This window comes from Saccopteryx leptura, chromosome 2, assembly GCF_036850995.1.
Source record: "Saccopteryx leptura isolate mSacLep1 chromosome 2, mSacLep1_pri_phased_curated, whole genome shotgun sequence".
Classification (NCBI taxonomy): Eukaryota; Metazoa; Chordata; class Mammalia; order Chiroptera; family Emballonuridae; genus Saccopteryx; species Saccopteryx leptura.
The window spans coordinates 382,117,176-382,131,871 of NC_089504.1; the positions used below are offsets into that span (position 1 = coordinate 382,117,176).

A 14,696-nucleotide genomic window follows, 5' to 3' on the forward strand; every position below is an offset into this window, starting at 1 on the left:
CCAGATGCCTCATGAGAGGATATCTCCTGATGTCTGCGGTGCCAGCTCTGTTCTGCCGAGACTCTTAACCTGTTGCAAACCCGTGACTCTGTGTCTGCTGTTGTTTAGAAATCATGTTTTGGACGCTTTTCTCCTCTCGTTCGCTTCAAAAATAAATGGACACACTTAATACATCTCCCTTTTAGGTAGAAGAAAATCAAGACCATCTCCCTTTCCTGTCTTTGTGCTCTGTGGTCAGGTGGCCCCTGGGAGCTTTGATCTTGGAAGTTTCTGGTCATACTTGGGTATTTGAAGGTTGAGCATCTCACTGCTCAGCCAGCCTTTTCCCAGGTTGCGTAGTAGGTCAATGGTGTGTTGCAGGGTCTGGGCCGCCTGTGTGAGAGGTTCCCAGTGGTGGTGCACTCAGTGATGCCGTCTCTCCGGGACTTCCTGGTTGTTCCGTCTCCCGTGCTGGTGAAGCTCTATAAGTGTCACAGTCAGTACCACACAGGTAACCTGATGGCTGTACCTGAAGCCATGTTTCCAGCCTCCAACCCCTGGCCCCCATCTGCCCTTGAAGCACCAAGAAAAGTACCACATGAATGTGTGTGAGTCCAGCATGGTTCTGTGACTGAGAACTTGTGGCTGGGCTATGCAGTCTTCTCTGTATGTGGGCTCATTCCTCCTCTTCCTCCCTTTTCTTGTAGTTTTCCCTACCAGACCCCCTTGGGGTGCCAGGCCTTTCCCTCATTTGCTTTCCCTTGTCATGTGCACCCGTCATCTTTGTAACCCAAATGTTCTTCCTTTTTATTGAACCATATTTGTTTCATCCTTCCTGTTCTTAGATACTTTTGTTCTGAAATGTTTGGTCAAATCTTTTTAGAGTGATTGCTAGTATAAGTAAAAATGATTAGCATATTATTTGGTTTTGAATTACAGACACAAGGGTGAAAAGTGAGACTTAACCAGGTACATATTTGAATTTTTACCTTCAGTTGCTGGTAATGATATAAAAATCAGTGTCACCAACGAGCATTCCGAGTCAACCCTGAGCGTCATGTCAGGAAAGAAGAGCCAGCCCTCCATGTATGAGCAGCTCCGGGATATTGCCATTGACAACATCTGTAGGTGCGAGCCTGGGCCAAAGGGACAGGTGACTGGGGAGGAAGGAAAGGGCTATTCAGACAAAATAAATTCTTGTAAAGTAAGAAATGTTTATAATTCTATTAAGCTTTTTTATGATTATTCTAAACCTACACTTGATCTAAAGGAGGCATTATTGCAGTTTTTAAAAAAAAATTGTTTCCTACCTTTTTAGAAAGTAGAAGGAAAAGAATTATCCATTAACCCGTCATGCAGAGTAACATTTGTCTGCTTTATTTTTTTCTGTGTAATTTTTAATATAAATGACAAGTGTCTTTTATGTGATCGAGTGTCCCTTGCTGCCCAGACCTCTATGTGAACTCTTGCTCTCCGAACTTGGGAACCAAATCTATTCTGATATTTGTGATATCTCCCCCTCTCTGAATTCTGGCTCCTGGCTCTTAGAAGCCAATTCAAGACAGTAACTCAGCTTCTCCCAACCCCCATGAGACTCCCTTTTCTTTCTACCTCTGAGGCTGGTCAAGCAGATTCCTAAGTAGAAAGCACCTGATAAGATGTTATGTCCTTAGGGGCTTTTTAAATTTCTCCTTTTCTCTAGGACATAAGCATGTCTCAGTGCTCTTGAAACCTTGCTGTATAATTTTATTTATTTATTTATTTATTTATTTATTTATTTTTTGTATTTTTCTGAAGCTGGAAACGGGGAGAGACAGTCAGACAGACTCCCGCATTCGCCTGACTGGGATCCACCTGGCACGCCCACCAGGGGCGATGCTCTGCCCACCAGGGGGCGATGCTCTGCCCCTCCGGGGCGTCGCTCTGCGGCGACCAGAGCCACTCCAGCGCCTGGGGCAGAGGCCAAGGAGCCATCCCCAGCGCCCAGGCCATCCCTGCTCCAGTGGAGCCCTGGCTGCGGGAGGGGAAGAGAGAGACAGAGAGGAAGGGGGGGGTGGAGAAGCAAATGGGCGCCTCTCCTAAGTGCCCTGGCCGGGAATCGAACCCGGGTCCCCACGCACGCCAGGCCGACGCTCTACCGCTGAGCCAACCTGCCAGGGCCCTTGCTGTATAATTTTAATATTCTCTCAGCCATCTCGAGACCATCTGTCTTTTTTTTTTTTTTTTTTTTGTATTTTTCTGAAGTGAGAAGCAGGGAGGCAGAGACAGACTCCCGCATGTGCCCTACCAGGATCCACCCGGCATGCCCACTAGGGGGCGATGCTCTGCCCATCTGGGGTATTGCTTTGTTGCAACAGGGCAACGGGAGCCATTCTAGCCCCTGATGCGGAGGCCATGGAGCCATCCTCAGCATCCGGGCCTGCTTTGCTCCAATGGAGCCTTGGTTGCGGGAGGGGAAAAGAGAGAGAGAGAAAGGAGAGGGGGAAAAGTGGAGAAGCAGAAGGGTGCTTCTGTGTGCCCTGGCCGGGAATTGAACCCAGGACATCCACACACCAGGCCAACACTCTACCACTGAGCCAACCAGCCAGGGCCTCATTTGTCTTGAATCAGCTACAATGACTTTTGTTAAGGAACAGTATAGGAAATTTTGAATTGGAATTAAGGTGAAAATGACATTATGAAGGAAACTGTCCTGGGCAAAATAATGAAGTTACTGTTTCCAACTGAGATATTTATCAAGTGGGCAAAATCTGCAGCAGTTCTTTGAATTTATTCTATGTAATGACTTTCATTCAGATTTCTGGGGGAAAATGTTCAGAGCAGTTCTTTAAACTTTGCAAATCTGAGAAAAGAGAAATTAAAAGAAAATACAAACATTCATCTGGTGGTTATGATGCCTAATACTTTATGGGGTTTTTTGCTGCTCAGGTGCCTGAAAGCTGGCTTGACAGTGGATGCAGTGATCGTGGAGGCCTTCCTGGCCAGCCTGTCCAACCGACTCTACATCTCCCAGGAGAGCGACAAGTACGTCCCATCCCAGAGGGGCAACCAGTTGCTGTCTTCAGGCTCAAGGGGGCAGCTCGCATTGTGTACTTCTGGGCTTCTTTGGTAACAATGGGGATTGAGCATTGTTTGTCCCATGATTTCAGGAGGAACCCATCTTGTAATGTCTATTCTGGACCACTATTTGGAAGTAGAGAAACATCTCTGTTTTCCCTCCTGGTACCCAGGACTTTGTGTTTTTGCTGGTGGTTAAGGTGTGATGACACTCAGGTCCAGGTCCAGGTCCAGGTCTAGCTTCTGGGTCTTATTGCACTGTTGCGTGTCAGAGAACTGTTTCCAGGATGCTCTGTTCTCCCTCCCATAGGGATGCGCACTTGATTCCTGACCACACCATTCGAGCCTTGGGGCACATCGCAGTGGCCCTCAGGGACACCCCAAAGGTCATGGAGCCAATTCTGCAGATCCTGCAGCAGAAATTCTGCCAGCCTCCCTCTCCCCTTGATGTGCTTATCATCGACCAGCTAGGCTGCCTTGTTATCACCGGAAATGTAAGGAAGGCCTCAGCCATGTTACTCACTAACCCTGAGCAAACTTCTTTAAATTCCTTTCACTATTAGGAATGTAAAAAATACAGATTAAGTTTACCCTGCATATCAGCTAAATGCTTACAACTTTCTTAACACTAAATAGTGAGGTGTTTTTTAAAAGAAGAGAATAGTATAATGGTTGTGTGAGTGCTGGGGTTAAAGGAAGTTTAGACTAATTTCTTACTGATGCTAATAATAGGATTTAAATTTAAGCTGTTTCCTTTTTAGTTTTTAATTTGAAGTTTGCTTGAAGCTTTAGGAATGGACACCCTGGATGGTCTTTAGGCCATATGGTCCATGATTCCAGGAACTCTCCCTCTGAATGACAATAGAGGGGCCTTTTCTGTTTTCCAAAGAGGGGCTTTCACAGAGTAGTTGTGGAGTAGTAATGGTGTCCCTTGCTCTCTTCCAGCAATACATTTATCAGGAAGTGTGGAATCTCTTCCAGCAGATCAGCGTGAAGGCTAGCTCTGTTGTGTACTCAGCTACTAAAGATTACAAGGACCATGGCTATAGGTAATTCTTTGGACCTCATTGTCACCTTAGATCACGACAGTATTTAACTCCCTTTGAAAATGAAATTTGGGGATTCCTTTTACTTATTTATTTTAGTAGTTATCTTGATCTATTTATTTTGGATTGATGGTGGGAGCACCTTGTTAAAAGAGGTTTGGTCAGCCTGACCAGGTGGTGGCACAGTGGATAGAGTATCAGACTGGAATGCAGAGGACCCAGGTTCGAGATCCCGAGGTCGCCAGTTTGAGCGCGGGCTCATCTGGTTTGAACAAAGCTCACCAGCTTGGACTCAAGGTCACTGGCTTGTGCAGGGGGTTACTCAGTCTGCTGAAGGCTCACGGTCAAGGCACAGATGAGAAAGCAATCAATGAACAACTAAGGTGTCGCTACGAAAAACTGATGCTGATGTTTCTCATCTCTCTCCATTCCTGTCTGTCTGTCCCTGTCTATCTCTCTCTCTCACTCTGTCTCTGTAAAAAAATAAATAAATAAAATAAAATACTTCTTGGGAAAAAAAAGAAGTTTGGTCAGAATAGAGAGAGTTAGTGGGCTATTTGTTAGGTCAGCTGAATTCCACATTCCAGTAATGGGTTACTTAGTGATGAACACAGTACTTAGGCTACCATCATATAGCTTGTTCACTTGTTTTTCCTCATCACACAAGGCCTCAACTACAGTTCTGGGCTCAGGCTCTGGCTCTGGCTCAGGCTCTGGGAGGATTTGTTTTTTAAATAAACTTTTCTTCCTGCAAAAGAAAATATGCTATGGATCAGTGCACACACAAGGTGAGAAATGAAAACCCCATATGCCCATGGCCTGGAGTTGACTGAACTCTGTGTTCATCACCTTCCCCCACTCCAGATGGACTCAAATTGCCCACCCAGGTAACCTATTTTTTTATGTAGCAGTACATTAACCATGCCATAAAAATTCCTCTGCATTTTGTCTTTAATGGCTGTCTAGTATCCCGTCATATAGCAAAACTTTGATTTACCTAATCAGTCCCTAGCTTGGCTATTAGGTAGTTTCTGGTTTTTCTGCTGATAAATGCTATATTAATCACCTTAATAGCATATACCTCTGAGCATCTGATGCTTTCCTCAGCATAGATTCAGAGAGGTAGAATTGGAGAGTCAAACGGAATGGGTATTTTATATCCTCAAATGTTTGAAATATGTGTAGTCTGACCAGTTTTCCCTGGAAGACTGAGAAATACTTCTTCGTCTGTCCCTTGCCCTTACTAGGAATATCTTAAGTACAGGGACATGCTTTTCCATGTTTGGAGGATCTCACAAAAGTTTGTCAGATCAAGGGAAGAGAGGGGAAAAATAAAAGTGAAATTGGGAGGACAGAAGGTTGGAGCAGGGAGGAGTAGACATTGCCCCTTTGTTAGCATTTCTGTTCTCCCCTCCTGACCATTACAACCAGCTCAGTGGGCAGGACTGTAGCTGTGTGCCACAATTTCCTCATTCATCAAATGTCTCCAGTTGTGTAGGTAATTGAGATTGTACATGTGAAAGCTCTTGATAAATGTCAGCTCTCAGTATTATTATCTCTTTGCCTTTTCACTGCCACCATCACGAGCCTAGGCTACTAGAACAGCCTGTGAAGTGGGTTGGGGAGGCGGCCAGCTCATCTCCCCCTCCTTCTGTTCATCCATCCTGATCTCTGCAATGAAACTGACTCATAGACATAGACCAAAACACCTCTTTCCCACATTGTTTCCTTGCTCTGAAAATGACCCGTTCCTCCTTGCTCTTCAGACCTTCACCGCCCTGTCTTTGCTGTTTTCCTCTGACCCTCGTGTCTATCTTGCTGCTCTTGGCCCTGCTGTGTTCACATGCCTACCAGTTTTTCAACTTTTGACTCAAGTTACCTCTTTTTCCATAAAGCCTATTCTGTTATTGTCACCAAAAGTGATTTGTTCTCTTTCTCACTAGTGGAAGCATTTACTGCCATTCATTTGCCTTCACCTGTCAGGAATTTACCTGTCTATGAAATGGGTGCCATTATCATGACTGCCGTTTACTCCAAGATTACTGGGGGCCAGGTGGTGTGCTCAGTGCTTTAAGTAGAGTGTTTACTTCCCTCTCCACCCTGGGAGGAAGAAATTATCCTTGTTTTACTCAGTAAGAAACTGAGGCTCAAAGATGTTAGCTACTCATCCAGGGTCACACAGCATAGAAATGGCAGGGTCTGACTGCCCCCAATACCCACAGAAACCTGAACAGCCTGGCTGGTTCACAGCATCTGGTTGAGGAGGCATGTCAGTTTTGTATTTGGAGTTTTATGTGGGGCTGGTATGTGTGACTCCATGTCAGATTGTCCCAGGACCACTGAGCACCTCATAGGTATCTGGTGCAAGCTAATGCTAACATCAGCCCCAGGTTCAAGGCACATTGAGAAGAAGCTGATTATCAGACAGAGTGTTAAGGGTGATAGTGATGAATTAAGGCTCACTGTTGAGGGGAAAAGCAAGGTCTATCCAGGAAATAACTAGGTGTACTTCCATTTTTAATTATGTAAGAGGTTTCGACACTCAAAGGGAACTGTCCCCATTGGGCAGGTTCCTAGAACCTAAAGAGTCCCCTGGGGCCTTAACCCTTTGAGTAGTGAGTTTTTTTCAAGCTCACTGAGCCCCGGGAGTAAGGTTTTGTTTTGTTTTGTTTTCAAAAAATGAAATTAGTTCCAGTTCCAGTTTTATTAACTTAAAATCATGTTTGTTTGATAAGCACTTTATGGAAACAAGAACATACATTTGCCTTTTTAAAAAATGTTGCCTTACACATTTTTAAAATAAAAATTTTTGTTATCTCATACTCTGGATGGTTAGGAGGCACGAGGATGTACATAAATGTTCGTACTACTCAGAGAGTTAATGTATGTCAGGGGAGAGGTCACAGTCATTTCTGCAGCAGCCGGGTTTCTGTTAGAGGCCATTGTTCACAAAATTGGTGTACTCATCTCCTCTGGAGGGCTTCTTTCTTCACAGGCACTGAGAGGGGGTGGTGAGGCTGGCCAAGGGTGGGTGGTGTCAGCCTGCCTTACCCATGCAGTGAGGAGGTCCCTGCCTTGTGGTGGCTGTCATTTCTCTCTCCCACCCCAGGCACTGCTCCCTGGCGGTAATCAATGCTCTGGCTAACATCGCAGCCAACATCCAGGACGAGCACCTTGTGGACGAGCTGCTCATGAACCTGCTGGAGCTGTTTGTGCAGCTGGGGCTGGAGGGAAAGCGTGCCAGCGAAAGGGCCAGCGAGAAGGGGCCCGCCCTGAAGGTAGGGTGGAGGGTGGCCCTGCGTGTTGCCCGGTTGGCCAGGGCTGAGTCTTCAGGCACCATCTTGATTGAAACATTGCACCTTCTGTGTTAAAAGATTTTAACACATCAGATATAGTACAAGAACAAAGGGGGCAAGGTTCTTCCTTAGGGGTGCTGGCAAGGTTGGGGAAAGGGTGGCTTCTAGCTCATTTCAGCCGCCTCCCCCAGTCCAGGGTGATAAGGTGACAGCAGACTACTTATCACTCCTGATCCCATCTCTCCGTTTGTGCCATCTGATCAAGTGCAAGAAGCCAGGGGGCAGAGGCTGTCATTAGAACACAATGACAATATGAGAAAGGCCAGATTTGGCCTAATCCAGGCTGTCCAAGAGAGACAAGTCTTTGGGGCCAGAAAAACCTGTCAGGTCTCCAACCCCCAAAGAGACAGATTGGAGAGGCTGAGGCAGGTTAAGCTTCTAACTTCATCACCTCTCCTTTGACATGTCATATAAATAAATGCCAGTCCCTCTACCAAGTCTCCATCTTCTTCCTTCTTTGTCTTCTCTGTCCTCCTTTCTCTTCTCTAGACAGTTAACAGTTACTATTCATCTACTATGTACCTAGGGCAGCAGTCAACCCACTTTTTCTATAGAAGGCCAGATTGTGCATGTTTTAGGTTTTGTGGGCTACTGTTTTAGTTTTGTTGAAACTACTCAGCTCTGCCATTAAATAAACACAGGGGTGGTAGTGCTCCCATAAAACTGTATTTCCAGGAATAGATAGTGGGTCAGATTTGATCACAGACTGCAGTTTCCCAGCCCTTGTTCTAGGTTCCAGGGTTACAGAAGTATATCGACAAGGTGCCTGCTTCTGTGGGCTTAAGGGGAGGTGATGGTGAAAATAAAATAGGGCAGTGTGGTGAGGGTCACGAAGGCCTCTCTGAAGAGGTGACAACTAACTGGGAAACTGAATTGAGAAGGACCCCTCTGTTTACAAATCTTGGCTGAGGGAGTAGCTTGTGCAAAAAGGGATCCTGAGACCCTTTGCTCTAATTCAGCCTTGCTCTACTGGGCCCCTACTAGTGATCTGGGTAACTTAATTTCTCAAGTCTTCCAGGATGGTGCACAGCTAGATCCATCCTAATGCATAAGAGACAATGACATTTGTCTTGTCCAGTGGGGCCTTTGACATCAGGTTGAGCGAGCTACTCTAATGATGCAGAGAGGTGCTCAGCACTGAGAAAGCAAAGGCTTTAACCTAACTGACGGGGTGTCAGAAGCTATTCTCCTCCTCTTCCCTGGGAATATATCTCAATGCCAGGAAAGACAACCCATGAGACCAGTAGGCTGCTCCCCTCTGCCTACTCTCATGGGCTGGGGATGGGGGTCATGCCCAGGGCAATGTGGGAATCTCTGGGTGCCAACCTGTGAATTCTGTTCTTTGCAAATAGTTTATATTTACTGATCACGCAGTGTGAATAGGCAAGTGTTTATTGAGTTGCTCCTATGGTTGATGGGTATGAAGCATTTGGACAGTGCCTGGCATATGGTGGGTGCTCAACACCCTTAGCTGCTACTATTTTTGTAAATGTAGAATGTGGAAAATAAACTGTTCTTGGGCACGTGCTTCAAGAACATTCGCTAATGTCCGTGTACCATAAGTTGCCACATATCTGTGTCTAGACAGAGAACTTCCCTTTTATCATTTTTAAGTAACCCCTAAATTTTCCCTAACTTGGAAAGAATATATGTTTATTATAGAAAAGATACAGAAACCTATAAATAATAAAGTAAAAATATATCCATAATTCCTCTACTCAGGTATAATAGTAATTGTTAACATTATGACTTGGTTATGCAAATATATTTATTTTACATCATTGAGGTTTATTTTATATCATTGAGTTACTATCAATTTGTAGTATACTCTTAAATCCTGATTTTTTTTTTCATTTAACATTTTTTTGGGGTACTTTCTGAGGTGACTAAACAGTTTTTAGAAAGTTGTCTTTTTCGTAGCTGTGTGGTATTTAATTATGCAGAGGTGCCATGAGCTATGTAATCATACTACTGTTTGACATTTAAGTTGCTTGATTGTTAAAATTATACTGGATAAGCATCTTTTTACATATCTCTCTCTGTATGTACCTCTCATTACTTCTTTTAGATTAAGGAATTCTAGCTTTATACAACACTATGTCTCTCTTTTTTTAATAAACACATACTTATCATTGACTTAATTCTATTTTTTTCTAGGCTTCTAGCAGTGCAGGGAACTTGGGCGTACTCATTCCTGTAATAGCTGTGGTAAGTATTCATTAATTGAGTGGTTTTATTTATTTATTTATTTATTTATTTTCTTGACAGGGACAGAGAGAGTCAGAGGGACAGATACGGACAGACAGGAAGGGAGGGAGATGAGAAGCATCAATTCTTTGTTGAGGCATGTTAGTTGTGCATTGATTGCTTTCTCATATGTGCCTTGATGGGGGGCAGGGGGAGCTACAGCAGAGCGAGTGACCCCTTGCTCAAGCCAGTGACCTTTGGGCTCAAGCTAGCTACTATGGGGTCATGTCTATGATCCCACGCTCAAGCTGGCGACCTCGGGGTTTCAAACCTGGGTCCTCCACGTCCCAGTCCAACACTCTATCCACTGCACCATTGCCTGGTCAGGCAATTGAGTAGTTTTAAACTCCAGATATTGTGCTCATATTTTGAATGTTGCACTGTGATGCACTCAAAATTTCTTAGAAAGATGCTATTTTGAGATGCCAGTGATTCGTAGGCAGGACTATGTTTTAGTCACCACCAGCTCTTCTGTGACTATCCCATAGGTATGTGCCACTGAGGCTATACCACTTTACACCCTTTTTCTAAGCCCTGCCTAACTAGCCTCAGCAGGTTGACCAGAGAACCCACTTCAGTTCCCTCATAGTGTCTCAGTTCAGGCTCCCAGGTCCATGCTCTGACTCTGGGTTCTTCCTGTCTCTCACATCCTGCTATGCTGCCTCTAATGCAGGTGGGTACCCACTTCTAACTCCTCCTCAGCCCCTTCCTGCAAAAGAAGGCCTTAGGCCTCTGGTTAGTGCTCAGGCCTTGGAGCCGCAGCTCTGAGTGTCCCCTGGAAAGCATTGCTGGCATGGTGGACCCAGCACACTCCTGGGCACAGCCCCAACCACCACTGTTGAGGGCAGCTCTTAGAATAGGTCCTGTCCCCTGCCATAGCACTGTCTGGTAGAAAGTCCATCTCCATCTTTTCCTGTCTAGCCTGCAGCCACTTCTTTGCAAATGATCTTTCTTTTTTTTTTTTTTTTTTGTATTTTTCTGAAGCTGGAAACGGGGAGAGACAGTCAGACAGACTCCCACATGTGCCCGACCAGGATCCACCTGGCACGCCCACCAGAGGGCGATGCTCTGCCCCTTCGAGGCGTCGCTCTGTTGTGACCAGAGCCACTCTAGCGCCTGGGGCAGAGGCCAAGGAGCCATCCCCAGTGCCCGGGCCATCTTTGCTCCAATGGAGCTTTGCTGCGGGAGGGGAAGAGAGAGACAGAGAGGAAGGAGAGGGGGAGGGGTGGAGAAGCAGATGGGCGCTTCTCCTGTGTGCCCTGGCTGGGAATCGAACCCAGGACTTCTGTATGCCAGGCCGACGCTCTACCACTGAGCCAACCGGCCAGGGTGCAAATGATCTTTATAAAAGTTGTTTTATCCTTTCTCAATCATTCCCAACTGTCCATCCTAAGCCAGGCCCCATAGTCTAGTATTTTAACCCAACTTGTAGTTAAGCTCTTGCTTCTGCTGTCTAGTTTCTTCCCACATCATCCTACCCCTAGTAGTTTGAGTCTTAAGTCTTACATGGCGGTCCTTTACATGAACATCAGTGGGGTTGACCTCAGAGCTGCCGTGGTAACTCAGGCATAGAGGTCAGTCAGGTAGGCAGATGCAGAACCACCTCTCCTGGTCTCTGCAAAGCACTTTCTGTACTTCCTGCAGTCTGGGTGTTCATCATTCTGAATCTGGGGACTTTTAGGAGGTCTACTTTACCTGACCAAGATGGATGAAAAATAGTAACTGACTGGTTAGCATTCTTCATCTTTAAGATGACACATTACATTTTGTGGAGCATTCAGCTTCTAGTTCACCTTCCTTCTACCTGTCCATTTATCTCCTGTCTCTCTATCTAGTGAGTGGCTAATTCTGGAGGGGAATCAGAGTTGCTTTGTCCTGACGTATCTGTTTTCAGGACAGTCTGCTCTTCCTCAGTGTGCTTGAGGAGACACAGAGTTGGGCCTGTACCATGATGACTTTTCACATTCTCTTTGGAACCTTAGCTACCTTCGAACTTGTGATCAGGTGTTCTCTTACAACCTTTGAGATTTAGGAATTACTGGGACTCGCCTGACCAGGTGGTGGCGCAGTGGATAGAGCATCAGACTGGGATATGGAGGACCCAGGTTTGAAACCCCGAGGCCGCCAGCTTGAGAGCAGGCTCATCTGGTTTGTGCAAGACTCACCAACTTGAGCCCAAGGTTGCTGGCTTGAACAAGGGGTCACTCAGTCTGCTGTAACCCTCCAGTCAAGGCACATATGAGAAAGCAATCAATGAACAACTAACGTGCTACAATGAAGAATTGATGCTTCTCATCTCTCTCCCTTCCTGTCTGTCTGTCCCTATCTGTTTCTCTCTCTGTTTCTCTCTGTCTCTCTGTCTCTCTGTCTCTCTCTCTCTCTCTCTCTCTCTCTCTCTCACACACACACACACACACACACACACACACACATAATTACTGAGGCTCTTTCTGCCATATTTTTCATCATACCCTCATAAGTTAATTTTTAAAAGCATAGATATTGTTGTGTTTTGGAAGTGTCATTGAACATAGACCTTTTGTTTGACCTGGAGGGAGAGGTATAAAGTCCATGGTACTCTTGGCATTTTGAAGGGGAGAAGGGCTGGGCAGCAGGCTCCACAAGAGAATAGGTTTTGGTAGACGGAGCATGCTTGAGGTTACACTCACATCAGTGTACACCAGAATTCTGTGACTCATATGCCTGTGAAGTTTTAAACATGTTTAGCAGTTGTCAGAGTTTAATAAATGTGTGAATGAAATCTAGAGGGGGCTCTTAGCACTTTTGGAGAGCGATGTCTGGTGAGGTTGGTTTTAATTGAACCTCTGGTCCTGCATGTGGGATCCTGAGTGAGCATCTCAGCCTCTCCACATCTGCTCTGCCAGCATAGAGCTTCTGAAAGAATGGAGATGATTTCTGAAGTTCTGACCAATGTCGGGATAGGTGTTAGCAAAGATAAGCTAAAACAGTAGTTCTGTAATCTTCATACATTGTCATGTTGGTTAATTCTTTCATGAACTGGCAAGACATTTCTGGCGGACCAGCACCAGTCCACACACTGGTAGTTGAAAACCACTGGGTTAGAACATGCTTACTTAAAATTTGCCTATTTCCTCTGCTGCAGTGACCTTTTACATGGATAGAATACATATTGTAGTTTTAACAAAAGTTAATGGTTACGTTCAGGGGGAGGAAACAAATATTTGATTCTGTTGCTCAACAAAGAGCACAGAGATCATGGGTTCTTAAATTTACTTTCTGGTTAACTCTTGTACCTTCTAGAGAAACTAATTTCCAAAGTTGTGGGTTTTTTTTAATGTTTAATGGTTCTTTTCTTTTTAAGAAAATATACTCTATTTTGAATCATTTGATGATAAAGTGTATCAAATTACTTTGTTCAGTAGAAGTGTGAGGGTTTGGGGTTGGAAGCATTTTTAATGTGGCTGTTCACTTATCAGTGACCTTGGGAACCTGGAAGAAGTCACTGGAGGCTGGGTCTTGTGATCTCTGAGGCTCCTTAATGCTTAAGTTTGGTGATCTTTGCCCTGCAACTTTATGAATAATATTTCTTCAGAAATATCACTGACTAAAAACTACTTCTCTTGATGTCTAGCCCATCAGTTAATTAAGCATTTTGAAAGTTATCTATTGCTACTAGAGGCCTGATTGCTTCATTGTTATAAAGTAGTGATGTAGTAACATGTGCCTCCTGCTTGAAAACCATTTGTGCCTTTCACCTAGAGTCTGTGACCTGTGTCACTAGGTTACTCCTTTCTCAGTGCCTGTAAAATGAGGTTTGTGGACTAATGATTTTTAGGTCCTGGACCCCTTTGAAAGCTGTGCCCTTTTTCTCCATAGAAATGCATCTTTTCATAAGGGTTAGCATTTCACCTCAGGTAGTTAAATGGGAGAAACCCAGCCCAGGCCTCCCTGTTAGGAACCCCTGGCCTATACACTGTCTCAGATGAAAATAGTAACAGGAAAGCCTTACCTAATTCTTGCTAAACATCAAGCACAGATTTAAACCCTTTCTAGACTTGAACTCACTTATTCCTCACAACAACCCTGCAAGATAGGTACTGTTATTATCTCCACTTTACAGATGGGGAAACTGAGGCACAGAATTTGCCTCAGAGTCCCATAGCTACTAAACGTCAGAGCCAAGACTCAAACCCAGGCAGCCTGGCCCAGGGTTTGCGTTCTGAATTAATACTCCACTGCCTTGAAAAATGGGTCACCTAGTTTCTGAAAGAGGGGATCCAAAGACTTTCAGAGTAAATATAAGTGAATGAAAAGCATGCAGAGTGGAGGGCCTTTACCTTTGTAGATGCAGGGTCATAGAGGAGCCTGGGCTAGCTCCGGCAGAGGTGTGACAGTCAAATTGAAAGTGAGGCTGTTGCCTCTCTGGTAGCAGCCAGATGTGACAGAGGGCTAAAGGCAGAGTTTTTTGAGGTAGTTACACTTAGGAATGAAAGGAGGGGGAGGACGCAGCAGCAAGATGAGAAATGTAGGACAAGCACCAGAAAAGAACAGTCTTGAAGCAAACTGTAGAAGAAATTCAATAAGGTCATTAGCAACCTCAGGTTTTACCTAGAGGTCAAGAGGGTGTTAAAAGGAAAGACTTGGTATCAACTCTGTACTGGTCAGTAGATGGTGGAGGCTAGGGTAGACCCTGGTATAGGAAGTTGGGAAGGGAGCAAGCAGGCAGAGAGGGTTAGCAGTGAAAAGCAGGGCCTGGGTTTGAATTTAGGCCTGGGGCAGGTCACTTTACCTCTGAGCTTTAGTTGTTTCCTCGGCTGCAAAAAAATGTTAAGTGTGAATCTGTCAGAGTCGGTGTGAGATTACTTGGGGCACACCTATCACAGTGCCCCTACATTGGGGAGCACTAAGTGCTCCTCTTTTGCTGCCCCCTTGACTAGTACTGGTGTCATTGGGCCAGAGGCCCTCTGTGACAAGACTCCACATGTGACCCTGGAGTCAGGCCAAACCTGCACTTGAACCATGGCTACAG

The 14,696-nt window shown here is 45.2% G+C and overlaps 1 protein-coding gene across 1 annotated transcript in view; it reads left to right on the forward strand.

The window, feature by feature from the left end:
* The window catches only part of PI4KA (phosphatidylinositol 4-kinase alpha), a 131,423-nt gene that overhangs the window by 49,796 nt on the left and 66,931 nt on the right, over positions 1 to 14,696 (forward strand). The window contains exons 13-19 of the mRNA XM_066365440.1: positions 361 to 490; positions 975 to 1,107; positions 2,908 to 3,003; positions 3,347 to 3,530; positions 3,982 to 4,085; positions 7,192 to 7,360; positions 9,596 to 9,646. Coding sequence (XP_066221537.1) covers positions 361 to 490; positions 975 to 1,107; positions 2,908 to 3,003; positions 3,347 to 3,530; positions 3,982 to 4,085; positions 7,192 to 7,360; positions 9,596 to 9,646 — 867 coding nt within the window. The remainder of the gene's footprint in view (positions 1 to 360; positions 491 to 974; positions 1,108 to 2,907; positions 3,004 to 3,346; positions 3,531 to 3,981; positions 4,086 to 7,191; positions 7,361 to 9,595; positions 9,647 to 14,696) is intronic.